Consider the following 18,847-nt stretch of genomic DNA (forward strand, 5'->3'; position numbering starts at 1 on the left):
CTTTAAGCAACCATTAAAATTATTATTTTAGTTATTGGGTTCCTTTTCTGTTTAGGACTTGATTGTTTGGGAAGCTTGAATGTTGTTGTTAGGAATATTTTAGTTAATCTCGAGGTAAGAGTTTGTATGTGATTTCTCTATTATGCATTGATGTAGCTAAAATACATAATGCACTGATGACATATATTGATGACTGATAGATATGACTGAGTTATGTTGATGATGATGACTAGTTTATGTTAATATTGATGCATGAAATATTAATCTCATGATTAGAAACGTTATAATTAATATTCATGTCATGTTTATGATGTTATGATGTGCTACATGCTATGGGTTGGGTATTCTGTTAACTTCATCTATTAAAGTCGTAACTGAAGGGATGAAAACCCTTTACAGCGGAAAATATACAGAAACTCAATTTTAATTAGAACCTTAAAAATACCAATACATTGGCAAAAAAATATTGGTTAAACATGCTTTAAAAAATTACAGAGAAGAAAACTTACGCTCGTTGACGACTCTGAATCTGCCAATCACCAAATTTTGGGGCACCACCACTTGAAAACCTTCCTATTCTCTGATTGAGATGGTTTGTGGGAACCAAAATTGGAATAAGGGAATGGAGAGAATTTTTTTTTTAGAGAGAATGGATAGACTTCTTTGCAGAACTCTCTCCCGTTCAAAAAATTTTGTTACGCAAAAAATTCCCTCTTCTTCAGTCGGAAGAAGAGGGAAGTTAGAGAGAATAATTGGGAACGTGGAAAAACCACCCACGTTCCTTATTAATTTAATAAATTAATATAATTAAATTAATATAATTAAATTAATTAATTAATTAATTATATTAATTAAATAAATAATTAAATAATTAAATCATATTTAATTAATATTTCATTTAAATCATATTTAAATGAATATCTCTCACATAACCTATAGTTTTAATTTAATTAATTTAATTAAATCAAATTTAATTAAATCAAATTAAACAAAACTATTAATTAATTCTCCAATTAATTAATTTCTAAATTAAATATCTTATATTTAATTTAATCCATAATTTGAATCATATTCAAATATAAATTTCTCTCATAACTTATAGTTTTAATATGTATCATATACACATTAAATTTTAACTTATAGTTTTAATATGAATCTAATTCACATTAAACTAATATTTGAACTTATTCAAATATTTTATTCTCTCATAATTTAATTTTGAATCATATCCAAAATTAAATTTATATAATAAAGTCTAATTAAAATATAAACTTTATATTATAATGTATCAATATACATTATATTAATTCCCAAAGTAAATTTGAACATTTCAAATTACAACCAATATAAATAAATCTCATTACTCTTTATGAGCTAGGAAGGGGACCTAATGGACCTACAGATCAGAAGCTACAACGATATGAGATTAATTGGCTAAACTCATTAACCACATTAATCAATATTCGTTAACTGTGTGTACACTCCACTAAAGACTCACAGCTGAACTCTTCTCACTGTAGATATATTTCTGTGTCCACGGATATAGACCAATACCAGTAAGTTAGTCCTTCACAAGTGTTCGTAACTCCAGCTGGGTCAAATTACCGTTTTACCCCTGGGTTACCTCTAGTCCTTAAATACCAGTGCTCCTCTAATGAACAACCTGTTTATGGTCCAACCACTAAACAGAAACCCCTCTCGTGCCATTGAGAGGGTAGGGCCCTTTGTTCAAGTCTCGGAGACACCATTGAAGGGAACACTTATCTACTTACTCTAAAGGTGGGAAGGAGTGAATTCCATCTTGTGTGATTATGTTCCCAGCTCTCCACTCGGTCTTGTCCCCAAAATGATAAGAATATTGAGTCGGCAATCTGGCCACTCTCACTCGTATAAATCAAAGGACAATCCCTCGCAAACAGGAGTTCATAATACACTCAGGATTAAGACTAAGTTACCTAGGTCATCCTAATGAAATAGCAATCCAACTAGTTAACGGAGTTACATCTAGTGATTACTATTTCGTGGTCCAGTCTTATGCAAACTCATTGCATAGGATACCCTCACTCGCATGTCACATACATGAACGCATTTGATCAATGTGTCTGTATCAAATACAAAGTGAGCCGTATCCATAATGTTAACAGGATAAGGTACCCAACCTTAACCCTATACTATAGACTCTTTAAGCTGATCTTGAACATTAATCCCTGTATGTCTCTACATACTGTTCAAGACTCATCAAACAGCTTAGGATGTTAGTTTATTGGATTTGGGTTATTAAGACAAAACTAATAAAATAATCAATAACACTTATTGAAATTAAATAATAAAATACTTTATTAATGACGGTCAATTGATTATATTTACTATCTACGAGTTTTAGGACATAAAACCCAACAGTAACCACATGAGTGTCCCTCGGGATCACCACCTTTTTATGACTGTGGTTTGACGGAATCACCAGTCTATCATGAGATGTTATGTACATGAGTGGTCCGACGGAATCATTTGCATCCCGATTGTCTTAAGTATTCTTTCGGGTTCACTGAAGACCAGTTTGTCTTATGTGTTCTTTCGAGTTCATCGAATATTAGTTTTGTCCTAGGTGTTTCTTTGGGTTCACCGAAGATTAGAGATGTTCCTACGGGATCATTAGATTGTGTGTGCTTAGGAACACGCCAGTTTATGAGTACTTCTAATTTACAGACACCTAGTAGGCTGGACTAGTAGTAAGCCTCTCACTAAGTATAAGTTTATATTAACTCTTTCTATGTTTAATTTTTCAAGCAAAGGTAGATGTAGGGATAGAGGGAAGCTAGTAAATGACAAGAAGTTACTCCGACTTACCCTAGGGAAACTTTTTGCTTTCGCTTTTACTTTACAATTATGGTTTCAGTACTTTTAATATTTTTTTTATTATTTCTTTTAAAACTAGATAGGGCTCGAGCTATGATTTTATTTTTAGAGATTTGTTTCTACGTACATTTATTTATTTAAAATTTGAATAAGCATTTGAGGTTTTCAATTAAAGTTAGTTTTATTTTCTCATTTTATTAAGAAAGTTTTGATTTCTTTTAATAGTACCAACCCCAGCTTAGTTCAATGAATCGGGATGTTACAAAATACTTGGATACTTTACTTACTACTTGCACGCTTGATGGTAATTCAAATTTTGTCCCTTCCCCTTTTGCTATCATTAATTTAGATAATGATTTGTCATTGCATTGATATTTTCGCAACCTTAAAGCTGCATTTGAAGAACTTAATGATCTTGTTATTGTGTTTGATACTCATAAGAGTATGGCTAACGGGTTTAATTTTGTATAAGAATCTCAGGAACCACGAGTCATGTCCAATTGAGAATTCATTTCATAGTTATGCTAGAGCATATACTGCCTTCTGACTATAAATATCACATGAGACTTTGACAATATTTCTCCATCTATTAGACATTAGTTATAAGATTGATTAATTTATACTACATATAGTATAGATAATATTTCATACATATGATCTATCTAGCTCTTTTTACATACTAATGTATTCTAATCAAATCTGTCGTAATTACGGTTACAAATAACTAAAATTCAATTATAAGTTAAATACCTAAAATACCAAATACTAAGTAGATAACAAAGTGTAAAAATTATACGTGAAAATAAAGTTTATATGTTTTAATTTTCAAAAATTTGGCAACAATTTTTTATTTTTTATTTTGGTATTTTTATTGTATTTTTCTAATAAAGTTTATATGTTTTAATTTTCAAAAATTTGGCAACAATTTTTTATTTTGAAATTTTGGTATTTTTATTGTATTTTTCCAAGTACAAAATCTTAACTAAATTTCAAAAATAAAAACAAATTCTTAAAAACTAAAAATATGTTTGATGATCATATTGTTTTTCATTTTTTAAAATTTATTTCCACCAGTGACAGGTTTAATTTAAAAGACAAAAACAAAAGAATAAACGATTAACAAAAGCAACAAAAGTATGTTAATTTAAATAAGAAGAAGCCGAACCTTGAGGCAAAGATATAAATAACCAATGAACCAAATATTGAAGTTTATTCTAAAGCGGGCACGCATGCTTTATATTTAAATATAAGTACATTTTATGTCATATTTAATAAAAAACAGTATATGCATGTGTGTACCAATGCAATGTGAGTGGAGCATGTGCCCGCTGCTCCTTCCTAGATCCATCCTTCTTTATGTGTATAATCGTAACAAACTCCATACTCTTAACATTTTTCAACAACTTAATTTAACTCACTAAATATATTCAAGATATCATTAGCTTCATTTCTGTAAATAATTATTACATTTATTTAATAAATTTTTATTAGTCCAAATAAATCACGTAAACATTTTACCAAAATTTTTACTACGATTTCTAAATCATTATAAATATTTTTACCATTTAAAATATTTTCCCATAACTATAATTATATTAATGCTTTTAGAATTAATATCAATTAGTTAATTTAATTATTAACTATATTAAAATTTGAAACTCAAAGTACGACAAACAAAATCCCACCTCAACCTAAAAAATTACACGAAAGTAGTAGAAAATTATAATGCATAGAATAGGACTTTGAAGTAAACTCCATGAACAAAGTATGACTTTGCCTTCTTCGCCCTATACATCATTCTCTCGGACACAGTCACCAGAAAAAACTTTAAAATTGAGAGAGGGATGTGAACTTACCGTTAGTCGTTATGCACTAGATAATTGAAGAGCTGGCGAGAATGAAGCCTGGTCCGAGATCGTTCGGATGAAAGACTCTTTTTATGTTCATCCATACAAACGTTCTCGAACCAGTTTCCATTCTCCTCAACAAAGAAATAAAGAAATTCAAGCATGCCAATTGTTCTTCGTGCAGTTATGTGTACATATATATATCGAGAGATTCAAACTTACAAATTTGAAGGTCAATGATTCAGTTGTGCACTCCAACGGGAGTACTTTTTCCACATCTACCAAATCAAGATCTTCAACTTTTAACTAAAAAGACAATCAAAACAAAACGACAGAAATAGTAAGACCGTGTTTGTTGAAATTGCAAGGGAGAGGCTGGGGTAGTTCAACAAGAAGCTTAGTAGGGTGGGCTAACTTAGATAGCCATAACTGTACAGGAAGATTGTTTAGTAATTAAACGTACCTAGTTATGAACCAAACACGTAAACAAACGTTAGATAAATGCTATGAAAACAGCAAGATAGATATAGTAAAAGAAGAAAGCAAAACACAAGACTTTACGCAGAAAACATGTGGAGCAAAGGAAAAAAAACAGAACTTGTTATAATACAGAAGGGCAGACTGGAAATCATTTATTATAAGTTGAAATTTGCGTACTACTATTTACTAAGAAGTATTTATAATTTGTATGCGTACATATGTAAACTCAGGCCTATGAAATTAATCTCTTCATGCCGCTCATTTCTCATGTCAGGGCATAAAGAATGAATGGAGATTTGTCAATCATAAGAATTTGGGAAAGATATCAGTGGCAATTTGGCTGCATGCAATCAAGACAATACACTTTTGGAAGGCTAAACACCCAAAAAGCCAAGGAATGGAATATTTATATAGGAGAAAACGAGCAACAGTTCAAATACAAACATATGGACGAACAGAAAAGCACAGCCCCAGAAATTTGGGTTTGCTTGATCTATAATTGAATTTTTGAAAAAGAACGAGTAATAAAAAATAAAAAACTTATGTAATGTATTAACATTTGCAGGTTTTGTGGTTTGTAAGTTTAGATCCTTACAATTCTAAACGTCAGGGTGGTAAAAGAGATCTAATCCTGATATTCTTAAATCAAACGCATACACAGCATTAAATCCTGGTGGAAAAGGTTACCTTGAAGTCGTAGCAAATTTTGGCACTGTAGAAGGATGATCATGACAGCTGCATCTTTTTCTTTATGGAGCCCCTCTTCTTTTATTAACTACAGAAACTTTAGCTGTAAGGACAGACATTGAGTTCACAATTCAGATTAATGAGAGTTCTCCACTAGTGGAGAAAAGATAAGCCTTCAACCTATTAATAACACATTTTGAGAGAGATTCAGAAATCTTAATGGTTGTCCAAGATCTTAAGCATATTATACGCTACAGAAGCAAGGGTAAAAGGATTCTCTTTTACCTTAGAAAAGGGAGCCGAGCAACTTGTGAGCTGGTTGCGTCGTCAAAGACAGTTGAGAGTCCAGACGATAGACTAAATGCATTTCTTGGCTGTGGGGAAGAAGACCCGTGAGAACACTTCTAATGTTTGTGTCGAGGTGAGATTAATTCAAGTTTGTTTCATGTTTTGCGTTGTTTCATGTTTTGCATTCCCTGTCAAAATCATTATTAGGAAAGAAAAAAAGCAACAAAGAAGGCAAAAATGTTAAGTATACTTACATGTCAACAATAAGTTCCTTCTTAATCTTGAATTACTCGGAAGTTAACAAATCCAACTCATGCACTAAAACGCCCAATATTTATCAAGTACTTGGCATTTTGAGGATCCAACACCTAAATTTAACACATTTTTTGTTCTAGCCCTTTTAGTTATTCTCTCTTAGTTAGCTGATGCAAAAATATTTTCCAGACAGGAATCAGGACTTCTATGCAATGCACCTTGTTTTGATTCGTCAACCATGCATGTCAATAACTGAAGTCAATAGTCCCCTCTTCTAATAGAAAGCAAAAATTAGATTCACGAACAATGGAAGTCATGTAACATAAAGCAATAAATCCACAGGAACAATATCCACGTTTATTCTCAAATTGAAGTCTAGAGAAACAAGAATGGTCAATGTATAATTTACGTACAAGAGGAAGTAACCAAGGAAACAACAGACCGGACCACATCTTAGTAGATCTCCTTCTCTCTGTTTTCCTTTTTTCCTTTCAGGGGGAGGGCCCTTATAAGATAAATATTTTATCTGGAAGTAAGATGCTTCCGCTTAATCAAACGATATAAATTACAGAAATTTACATTTCATAAATTACAGAAACCACCGCAATGAACTCTTGAAAAATGCTAGATATAGTAAGCATGATAAAAGAGACTTGGAAGTTCGTCACAAACTCAAGACTGGACAGAAATATTCATATTCTTTGGACCATTTACATCAGTAGGAATCACCTCGGAAAAGGCTCCTCCTTGCTTCAGCTTGTTTTCTACAAAGCGAAAGACATCGCTCTGGTCCCCAATAACATTCAATGCAATGATATCTTTGTTGCAACTCTTTGTACCACGACCAGTTCCATTGCCACAACTGACTTTTATCTTGTCTCCATACGATGAATTAACAACATTGTTGCAACTCTTACGTCGGCCAAGTTTAGGTGACTTTGCACGAGTTGGTGGGGGCTGGCAGTCAAACAGAGTATTATTAATGATAACATAAGCAGACAATGAATTCATATATTCCCAATAATATGTTCTCTGTTTGTCAAGATACTGCAGGGGGCACATAAATTTGTAACAAGTACCTTTTTCAGCTCAGCCTTGGGAGGAGGCCCGTCATGGTAGAAGCTTGGCATTGGATTTGCTTTGAATAATAAACTCTTTCTTAGTTGTTTGATAGCTGCCTCAGTCTCTTCCTTAAAATTTTGGAAGATTGATGAAGATGTAAAAGAAGAAAAGATAACAACTTCAAAATTATATTCAGAAAGAAAAGAAAATATTTGAAGAAGAAAAAGAAAATGAGGTAGCAACAAACATCCTCCTCCCCCAGAGCAAGAACATATTTTACCTTGGACCTCGTCTCACACTCGGTCTTCTCAGCCACCAGAGCTTGGAGTTTTTCCTCCAATTTCGAATTAAACTAGATAAATGAGAAAAAAAGGTAGTAAGAATGCAGGATAAAGATTAGTATGGAAATCGTTGTGTACAAAGAACGATAGGATAAACTTGGGGATGGTCATACCTCCTTCCTTTTCTCTGCACGCTCTGTGCATCTAAATGAAGGAGCTGATGCAACAGTAGTTCTGATCTTGATAGCCCGAGATGATGCTGCACTGCTACCAATCAATAAGCAAAAATCAATTTTAGAGAAAATAGAGAAGATTATATCTATTAGCAAATAAAATAGAATAAAGATAAGAAAGATACATGGAAACTACCGAGCAGGAATCTTCCTCATCAGCATGCTTCTTGTTAGTAGGTTGCAGTGGTTTCCTCAGCACCCGGGGTGATGCGGGCTGCAGGAAGTAAAAGAAAATTCTTTGAGCCACATATAGGCGTACAACTAAAAAATCAGTATTTCCTGAGGCACAAGGCACTACACGCTAACTTATACAAACCAAAAAAATTATTTAGGATTATAATTAATCAGCATCCCTTCAAGTGAAGGCAGTTGATAAAGTAAGAAGCTCTTTGTCCACGAGGAGTTGAATTAAACACATCCTTGGAACTGAGTTGAACACTAGTAGAATTATGTTCCATTAGAAGGTACCTGATTTGATTTGGTCTTTGCAGTCCGAACATTGTTTTTGGTAGATTTTTCAGTGGTGATAGCATTGGGAGATCGAGTACCATATGAAGCACGCTTTTCTGTTGCTAAGGCAAATGGCTGTGGAACAGTGTGTCTTGTACGAACATTTCCAGCAGAAGATTTCGATGAGTTCACAGTTAAAAGAGATTTTTCATCATTCTTTCCTTCTTGTAGTACCATCTCCTCCAGTCTCTCTTTCTCATTCTTCGAGCTGACCACATTTTGTTGTTGGTCAGGTTTCTCTGAAAGGTGCAGTTCATGAATCTTGATTGATTTTTCATTTGTGCATTCCTTCACTTCATATTCCTTTGCTTCGCTTCCCTCTTCTGAATTGTTGATATCATGATCCCCATTTATTTCCCCAAACGACTCCATGACATCTTGATGACTGAGGCTGTCTTCACAAGATGAAACATTAGAAACTCCTCCAGTGGAATATGTTATCACACGATCTGGCTCTTTGTCCATGCAAACATCTGTACCATCCATCTCCATAATACTGCAATGACGAAATTTGTGATAATGGATTCTATAGGATCACAATTGGAATTAGTACACAAATCTACAATAAAGTTAAACACATCAATGCACATACCTACTGCATATATGAGAAAATCCAAGGCTGTACTTAACGAAAACAATATTTTGAGAGAGAGAAAGAGAATTGGAGCTACACTAATTTGCCAGTTGTATAAAATGAACTATATGATGTTAAATCACCACTCACCCCAAAAATTTAAATGGTTAGGTACTGATCAATTAACAATATCTTAATACTCTCCCTCACTACTCTAATGGGATTGAAAATTTGTAAAAGACCCAACAACTAGAAATCAATATTGAATAGGGTGGAAATGACATTACCCTCCCGCTCTCCCACACCAATACCATCTTATATCACCATTCAACCCGAAAGCATAAACAGATTCAAACCTATGATCGCAAGTCAAAAGATTATTTTCTATAATAACTATAATTATCAAATATCTCATCATGCCATCAAAATATATTTAGCTTCATAAAATGCACAAACAGGTAGTGGGCATTACCTTAATTAACATTTATCTAACCAATACCGTAACAACATATACAACTTCCCAAACGAAAGCAGTCATTATGAATGAACTAAAATATATATATATATATATATATATATATATATATATATATATATATATATATATATATATATATATATATATATATATATATATATAGATAGATAGATTACGATGATCGACAACACAACCTCTCAATCCCCGTATCAACAAATCATTTTCAAAATTCAGCAGCAGATTAAGCAACAAAATGTAGCGACAAGAAATCAAGAGAACATCAACACATTGTGATAGTAAAATAAATGGATCGAGAGAGAGCAACCAGATCTAACTATTACATCAATAGAAAGAACCATTCTACACAATGTAGAAAGAAGAAGAAGAATGGAAACGATACCTGTGGATTGCTTGGGATTGTACTAAAGCATCAGAGTGAAGTCGCGATTCCAAGAACGGTGTCGAAGTGCGTCCTGTTTCTGTTCCTTGTTTATATAAAACCCATTGCCGCGTCGGTGCCGACTCTCGTTTTTTAACGGCGCCATTACCCGTTTTTTTTCCTTTCTTTTAATTATTTTTTTAACTTATTTAGAAAGAAAAAGGATGAAATTTTAAAAACTTATATTTATTTAAATTAAATTGTAGCTTTTTATATAATGTAATATTATTTCCTTTGTTTTAAAATGGACCCCCCTATATTTGAATCTTATGGGAAATATTAAAAGTGAAACTTTCACTTTACTAACAATGTTCAATTTTGAAAATTAACATTTTAAATTGTTTAAGCGCCCGAAGAAGGCACTATTTGCAGAAAAACTCAACTAATTTCTATATTTTAATCTCAGTTTGATTTCGATTATTTTAAAAAATAGCATAATATAGTAAAATATTATTTATTATTTACTATGAATTTAATTCATATAGACTATAATCGATCTCTTTTTATATCATAAAAGATACCGATAATAATCTATTTTTTATCTAATAAATTGTAATATTTTGGTATATAATAAAATCATTTAAAAAAATATTTTGGTTTAATTTCACTACACTTAAATAAATTATATTGAATTTAAATAAATGTTAAAACGAATGGTTTTCTTTTATCCAATAGAAGACATAATTAAATATGAAATATGCAGTGAATTTTCTAAAATGTTTGTTTGATGTCGTTTAAAGCATAGCTTAATTGGTATTGTATGGATCAAAATGTCAAGTTCAAATGGCCAAACCTCCAAACTTGTACTAAAATGTTTTTTTATTGAATGTAAATCAATTAGTTTATGAAAAATGTGAACACCATCCCAAGATACATGTCAAAAATATGAAAGGTAGGTGCTAAACATAATTTAAATTATTAAATTAAGTCTCCATTTGAGAGACAAGAAATTTAAAGTATTAAGAGAATCGAGCTTTCTAGTTCATTGTCTTGGCGTTGGTAGGCTATTCTTTATGTTTACGATAGTTTGTAATCTTTTAATTTATTAGATTCATTATTGAGGAAGAACCTTGCTACTCAATATGGTATAATTCTTAATTGTCAAAACTATGGTTTAATTTTTAATTGTCAATGTCATATTGTCTAGCAATTTAGTATGATGATTATCTTAGATGTAGATGACTTTTACATTCTAAGATGCTTGCTTTTCTCCTCTAAATGATTATTTGGTTATGGCCCTTTGTCCAGGGAACTCAAAATAACTCTCTAGGTTGGTGTATTATGTGGTGGTAGAGATTGGAAAAGAGACGGTTCTGAAGTCTTTTTTGCCATAGTACCTATCGAACTTCGTATCTTAATAAATCAATGGTATCTTGATTGGGTCGATCTTCTTTCATTTGGAGTTATTATTTCTAGATATTTTATGGTATAGTTGGTAGCATGGACAAGTTACAGGTGCAAAACCACATGTGTCATTGGTATATTGTTGTTATATTGTTTCGTGTTCTCTAAAATAGTGATGACGTCTCGTGACTATTTATTCTTTAAATTTTCTAATTAATCCGATGATATTTAGGAAAAAGTCTCTAGTAGGAAGGATCGTCCCCTTTTGAATTTTTAGCATATCACGGATTCTAACCGAAATTTTGGAGAATGACTTGGCGTGTACGATCACCCATCAATCTTTGTTGGAAGCTATTTTTGTGTTGAAGGTGCTGCTTTAATTTGCAGCCATGTCAAGCTATTTTTCAAGTCAGTGGCTTTGATATGCATTCCACCTGCCCTGATGAGTTCTTTGTGGGTTCTGTCATTGGAATATTGTTTAGTGAATTGTTTTTTTAGTTTGTGTGTTTTTTGTTTGCCTTACTTTAAATAAATAAAAGAAACTAGAATCTTCTATTCTCACTTATACCAAATTTTATTAAATTATTAATTACATTGGAGATAGTGATCAATAATTAATTATTGAGATGTATTGTCAACAATGCATATAAACAACTAGTATGTAAGATTACCTACAAATCACATCATTTTAATTATTTATATGTAAGATCCCTTAACCTTTAGTTTGTATACCAACCAATGAAAGAAAATACTAATGAACACAATATTTTTATATTGGTTATGAACAAAACATGTCATTAAATAAGATATAAAAGGTATCCAAAAACAATATTATTCAATTATTACACCTAAAACGCAATAATATAAATGTACTAATACAACATAATTTAAGTAAAAATATTCCCTAAAGAGAAATTTGGTAGTGAATAATATTTATATAAAATTCTAAATGACGAATATAGTATTAGGAATGAATTTCTAAAAATAATTGAAGGATTAGTTGAATTATGAGTGTGATTTAAATGGAAAAATAAAGAGGGATTAGGGTTAAAGTAGATGAGAAAGGGGCATGTGTGTGTAAAAAGAGGTTCATGTCTTAACTAAAAAGTAAAGAAAGAGAAAGATGTTGCATCTAAATAATTGATTAGGCCCCATATTTGATTATTGCTTCTTAACCCTTTTGATAATGCCTCGTCAACCTCCAAATTAATTAATTTTTCCTCAAACCCACTTCCCTACCTTATACCACACATTTATAATTATCTATTTCTCATTGAAGAGGAAAAAAAAAAAAAATAGAAAGGGAAAAACAAACTATTAAAGTTATGTAACTAATGGTTATATATGTGGAATATATTATATGAGTAATCTCATTGCTTTTCTATTCATTTTCTTTAATGTTGGAAATAAGTTCTTTAATTATGAACAAGAAGGTTTACTTCAATTTATCTAAGCTTTATTTTTTGAAGTCTGTCCTTCAAATCAAAGTTTTTATTTAGATATTCCGTAATGATTTGATTTTTGAAAACTATGCATATTTTTTAATGGTATAGTTTGCAATCTTACAATATTTATTAAATGTAGCAAAATTTCAAATTTTATCAATATAAACCGCGATACACTCAAGAGCAGTTTTATTTAGGGGCACGTGCCCCTTACATTATCGGTTTTTGTATTATAATATTAATTTTGAAGTTTCGAATTAAGATATATATCAAATAATGCTCTATTTTAACTAAATTCAAGTTCTTGTGTATTGGTTGTGTCCTACATTACACCCCTCATGTTAAGAGTTTGATTCCAATAACTTTTTAAAAAGAGGAAAAAAAAATAACTAAGATAAAATAGAATTTTCCTTTCCTTTAATTTCATAGATGGAAGATAATTTCTTAAAAAGAGGAAAAAAACCTAACTAAGATAAAACCATATTTCCTCGCCGTCATTGGTTATTTAACAAATATTTAGAAAAAAATGCAACAAAATTAGGGATCTAAATTTCCACTATCTCAACGATATTCTATGAAAAATGTATTATTTTTTGTTTTTATTTTCTTTTGCAAATCTCAACTTCCACTCTCTCGATAATATTTCACAATTGTTATTTTTTGTATTTTTTTTACATTTGTTATCTAACAAATATTTAGAAAAAAAAATGTAACAAAGTCGGTGATTTAAACTTCCCCTCTCTCAACAATATTTCATGAAAAAATTATTATTTTTTGTTTATTTAAAAAAATGCAACAAAGTCGGTGATCTAAACTTTCACTCTCTCAAAGATATTCCATGAAAAAGGTAATTATTTTTTGTTTTTTCTTTTCTTTTTTGATGCAATTTTTAAATTCACATATTTACATTACAAAAAATCATGCGAAAATTACCGATCTTTTTTTATTGCTACAAATGTAGTGAATTCTATTGGAGCATCAATAAAACGTAGATATATTTTTTTTTAACATTTTTTATAGTATTTATTATATAGTGCTTTGTGACTTCTTTATATAAAATTCTTTAACCCGTCACTAAATACATTTATAGTAAAATTATTCTATATTTATAAATACTTTTAACGATTTTATCATTTAAAATAATTTTTTTAATCAATTCTTTTAATTTTCAAATTTTAGTTTGATTTTTTAAAATTTTAATAAAAGTGGTAGATATCACAACAAAAACCTTAGATGTGGAAGAGGGGTTTACAAATTTACTTCTGAAAAAATTTAAAAAAAATTATCAAATGAGACTTTAAAGTTTACTGCAACCTAAAGACAAAAAAATGTTCGAATTTCAAGAAATTGATTATTGAAAGTTCAAATAAAATTAGTCCTACCCACATTAATAAAAACTAAAAAGAATCCATTTGATTTTCTCTTTCTTTGAAAAAGAATTGTTATGCTCCAATATAATAATAACAATGAAAGCAAATCCAGGAGAGAAAGCAAAATAAAAAAAGTTGGGAATGATAATACCTTATTATATAGAAAATAATATAATGTTTAATTAGGTGACAAGTGACAACAATAAAAAAGCATTGACACATATGATTGAAGTATATAATTTGATGCCAACTCTAATGTCTTATCTTGAATGGGATGCCATATTTAGGAATTAGGATCCGATAACTTAAAGGTTAGAGGAAACATATAATAATTAATTGGTAAAATAAAATAACCAATGTTTGTTATGGAAATTAAAGTTCATATAAATTAAAATAAAGATTAGGAGAGAAGGAGGGTGGAGGCGGCGGACGGTGGCTCAACCGCAAGCGGAAGGTTCAAAGGGAAAAGCCAACCACCGCCCTGCACCGGATTAAAGAGAAGTAAAGAGATATATATATATGTTACAATGATTGAAGGGAAATAGTGAGTTGTCAATGATTTGAGAAGAAGCACATAATTAGTGTACAATGGGAAAGGAAGAAAGAAGTAACGGAAACCAAAAACACGTATATGTCAAGTTTCGTGGAAAAGAACATAGTTCAGTTATCACAAAGTATATTATGTTGGTTTCGAGTTTAAATAAAAGAAAAAGTCTTTAAATTTTAAAATCTACGTTTATGAGTTTTGATTAAAAATAAAAATTCAAACAAAAGATGTTTGAACATTGATTCTTGTTTTATTTTATTTTTCCACAAATCGACATAGAATATATATACGAGATATCTTTAAAAAATATATAATTAAAATTAAAAATTTGACATTTGACATTTAAAAATATAGCATGAAAGTAGAATTATTGAACTTACGAGAGTATTCCAAATTGGTTATTTTTATTATTTTTTTGACTAAAATTTTAAACTGTATAATGTAGGTCTTCTAAATTTTTAATTTTATATCCAATAAATATTAAATTATAAATTGTAACAGTAGTTGAAATTCATGAAGTGTTAGAAGATTTAAGATATAATTAGTGAGGAAATTAAACTTTGTGTTACATAAAAGATGATGCTCTGCTAATTTTATAATGTTGAAGTAGTAAATAGAAACAACAAGAATAATTTAATTGAAAATAATTTAATTATTTATCATGGATGTGATTGGATTGGTCTGGTTTGGTTGAAGGAATGAGTTGAAATAGAGTGGCATTAAAGGCAAAGTGGGCCATTGTGGAACCACACTATTTGATGCTAAAAAGACTCAACAAATGAGTTTCATCCTTCCTTTTCTATTTATTTTGATTTTTATATTCTTATTTCAATATTTAATTGTCTTTAACCATAACTCATATATACCTTTAATAAATTTCAAATTTTAAAATCATTTTTATTTAAACACTTTAATCAAAACCGCTTAAAATATATGTAAAAAACTATTTTGAATGGTCGATAAATATTTAAATTTTTTTAAATTAAACACTCAATACACATCATTATTTTACACTATTTTATTTATTTTTATTTTTTAATATTTCTCAATATAATAAATTGAGTTAACTTATTTACAAATATACTACAATTTCACTTTCTATTTGCGATGAAACCCCAAACAAACATTTATCACTTTAGTGATAGATATTACTAGATGTTTATCGAATCTATCACTGATGTAAAGTAAAATTTTACTATATTTATAAATATTTTAAAACAATTATTTGTAAGTTTTATAGATTTTCTAATAAATGTTAAAATTTTAAATTTACTTAAAAGAATATTTTTCAAATATATGGTAAAATAAATTGAAATAGTTAGGAAATACACAAAAAAAAAAATTTAAATTCTGTTCCCATCTACCGTTATTTATTACTAGACTTTTATTGAAAACCGATTAGCTTTGTTTTTAGAAAAAAAGAGAGAGAAGTATTTTCCCCACGGACGTTTCAATTATGATGATTAAGTGCCTACTATGTGGCTTGTACCTGATCATTTGGATTTATCCATTGGTAATAGCTGGGCTTTTCTTTTCTTTTCTTTTCTTTTCATATATATATATATATTGAAGCCTTGTTTATATTATTATTATTATTATTATTATTATTATTGAGAACTTTGAAGGGTTGTTTGAATTGTTTTAAAATATATTTGTTTTTAATAATTTTGCTTATCCCATTAGGGCACCAAACTCCCTAACCTCCCTTTTTTTAGTTTGAATATGAATTGAGTATATAATTTTGATTTTAGAAATAAAATAAGGTTTGTTATGGGTCTAAAGATTGAATTGTGATTCTTAACTTTTGTGGCTTTGGACCAAAGAACAATAATGGTTCCTCCTAGATGAAGGAATTTTGTTTCTTTCCTTTTTAATGATTTTTTTTAAAAATTATTTCTTAAAAGTTGTGATACGGTGAATATGTTTGAAAGTTTGGAGTATCATGAATAATAATAGATTAAAATAGTTATATATTTTAGTGTGGTGAGGAATAATTTTGGGAGTTTTATTTTAAAAGAAAATGATTTATTTATTTATTTTGAAAATATACCAAATAGAGTTATAATAATAGATTACTAAACTATCCTCCAGTAAATATGTGAAATTCAATGTTTGGAGTACATAATTTTTCTTTAGCAAACAACACAATCAAAAAAATATATAATATAACCTTGAAATATTTGTAAATACAATAAATATTGATTAGTAAACTTGTAAAACTTTTTAAGATTACGAGTTTACTCTTCAATACATGTGTTTAGCTATAAGTGATAGCAATTGATAGCATTAATAGAAATTTCAACTATAAACAATATTAAATAATCAAGCACATGATACAAAAATAACAATGATGATAACAACATTGAGAAACGTAATCAAGGTGAACGGAGTAAAAATTCAAACCAAAGTAAAAATCTCCACTAAAATTACAAGGTGTAAATAATATATATATATATATATATATATATATTTATTTATTTATAGTATATATAATCTTGTCAACAAATGACAACTATATAGAAAGATCTCATTTATAAAGTGGATAAAAACTCTAAAAGAAATCTCCACTTATCAGATTGAAGATCATTGTAACAAGAACATATTAGCTCGATCAAACTACATATTTGACCTACAAAATGTTGAAAAACACCACAGTACGAAATAGGCTAATTTGTTTTAAATTATACACTAGTTGACTGCTTTAGGTTTTTAATAAAAAAAAATAATTAATGGTTGGCCTTTACACATCTTTTATGCAGAGAACTTCAATGTATGGAATGAGAATACGTTTAGCGAACGGTTGGCGATGAAACACATAGATCTTGTAACCTGAGTTTGGATGCCTAAGGTATGCAACCCAAAACTGTAAACAAAAACTTATTTAAAAAAAGGCTAAGTCGTGAATCACATTTTCTTTTCAACATTTTACGGCTATCTCTACTTAGAGTGCAAACAATATTCTGATAATGCCTCTTTGCCTTCGGGACAAAACAATCAAAATTCAATCGGAGCTACAATAACATTAATCAGAATATTGTGTTTGATTTTGCATAACATTAATCTAGTAAAGAAAGAATCCAAAGGCTTTTTTTAAGTTAAAAAAAATATAAAGCCATTACATTTAATAAATTTATAATAATTTAAGGAGTCTATGGTATATGAATAAAGTTAGATATCTTATCCTAAAGCACCACTGTTATGGATATGACCCTCCTTGTAATTATTACAAAAGATTTTATCAAAATCATTCCTTCATTCATGTGTGTGAGAGTATCCAATACAAAAAGTTTGTATAAGACTGGACTACCAAAATATTTAATATTTTTGTAAATTTGTCAATGGGAGATATTTATATCTTTGTAAATTTGTCAATTGAAGATATTTATACTTCACATGATATATTGACCTAGAGATATCCATTTAATCTTATGGGAACCGCCCCGAACGAGGAGTAATGTATTTGAACGTGATTCAATTAAATAATAGTTTAATGTGCATATTTAAACTATATAAAATGTGATTGTTAGTGTATTTAAATGTGATTTAAATATTTAATCATTTAATATAAAATAATCTATTTTTTTTCTCCAAAACTCTAGGTTATTTGAGAATTAATGCTTTTGAATTTGATTCAAATGCTTTAATCATTTTAATGATTAATTTAATTGAATTAGGTTTTAACCTAATTTAGTCCGATAAGGACCTAGAGAGACAAACTCTCATTCTCATTCGTAGAAATGCTACACTTATTTGATTTTCCAAGAAAATACACTACACTTCTCCGATTCATTTGCTTCTACGGAGGAATTCAATCCCTTCAATCGATTTTTGAAATATTCATACAAACAACTAAAATATGCCTATACTAGTAATTAAACGAAGGCGTTAACTAAGAGTCCAAATTAAACAATTTTTTAATCTTGTGATTGAAATTTTATGATTTTGAAACATAGAGATACAGTCGGACAACCGTCTTGTTGTTCAAAATTTATGGACTAAAAGTGTAATTTAGCCTTCTAACTATAAAAACACAGTACTTTGATACTAATTCAATCTTTGCCACCTAGCTTCATTTCTTTTTCTTCCTTTTTTCTTAGTGATGTAAGTTGGGCCTAGAAATTAGTGGCTCATTCTTCTCTAGTTCCATTTTC

At 29.6% G+C, this 18,847-nt stretch overlaps 1 protein-coding gene and 1 non-coding gene across 6 annotated transcripts; both read right to left on the reverse strand.

The window, feature by feature from the left end:
- Positions 1-4,615: 4,615 nt before the first annotated feature.
- Positions 4,616-10,100, reverse strand: LOC103502860 (protein WVD2-like 3). 5 transcript variants are annotated; one of them, XM_051084559.1, is made up of 10 exons: positions 9,361-9,506; positions 8,458-8,995; positions 8,115-8,203; positions 7,930-8,023; positions 7,756-7,827; positions 7,493-7,603; positions 7,143-7,370; positions 6,156-6,346; positions 5,871-5,973; positions 4,616-5,166 (listed from the first exon to the last, which is right to left on the reverse strand). In XM_051084559.1, the coding sequence occupies exons 1-8, from the start codon at positions 9,489-9,491 to the stop codon at positions 6,314-6,316; spliced, it is 1,296 nt and encodes a 431-aa protein (XP_050940516.1). In that variant the 5' UTR covers positions 9,492-9,506; the 3' UTR covers positions 4,616-5,166; positions 5,871-5,973; positions 6,156-6,313. The 5 variants fall into 5 exon arrangements, with proteins under 5 accessions (XP_050940516.1, XP_008465198.2, XP_050940517.1 ...); XM_008466976.2 differs by lacking the exons at positions 4,616-5,166; positions 5,871-5,973; positions 6,156-6,346; positions 9,361-9,506 and adding an exon at positions 9,952-10,100 and having other exon boundaries at positions 6,749-7,370; positions 7,930-8,020; XM_051084560.1 differs by lacking the exons at positions 4,616-5,166; positions 5,871-5,973; positions 6,156-6,346; positions 9,361-9,506 and adding an exon at positions 9,952-10,100 and having other exon boundaries at positions 6,749-7,370.
- MIR166I (microRNA MIR166i) lies at positions 4,743-4,841 on the reverse strand. The gene is given in 1 exon segment (NR_120709.1): positions 4,743-4,841. It is a non-coding gene; the product is annotated as a microRNA MIR166i (primary transcript).
- Positions 10,101-18,847: the final 8,747 nt, after the last annotated feature.

This window comes from Cucumis melo, chromosome 5 (assembly GCF_025177605.1).
Source record: "Cucumis melo cultivar AY chromosome 5, USDA_Cmelo_AY_1.0, whole genome shotgun sequence".
Lineage (NCBI taxonomy): Eukaryota > Viridiplantae > Streptophyta > Magnoliopsida > Cucurbitales > Cucurbitaceae > Cucumis > Cucumis melo.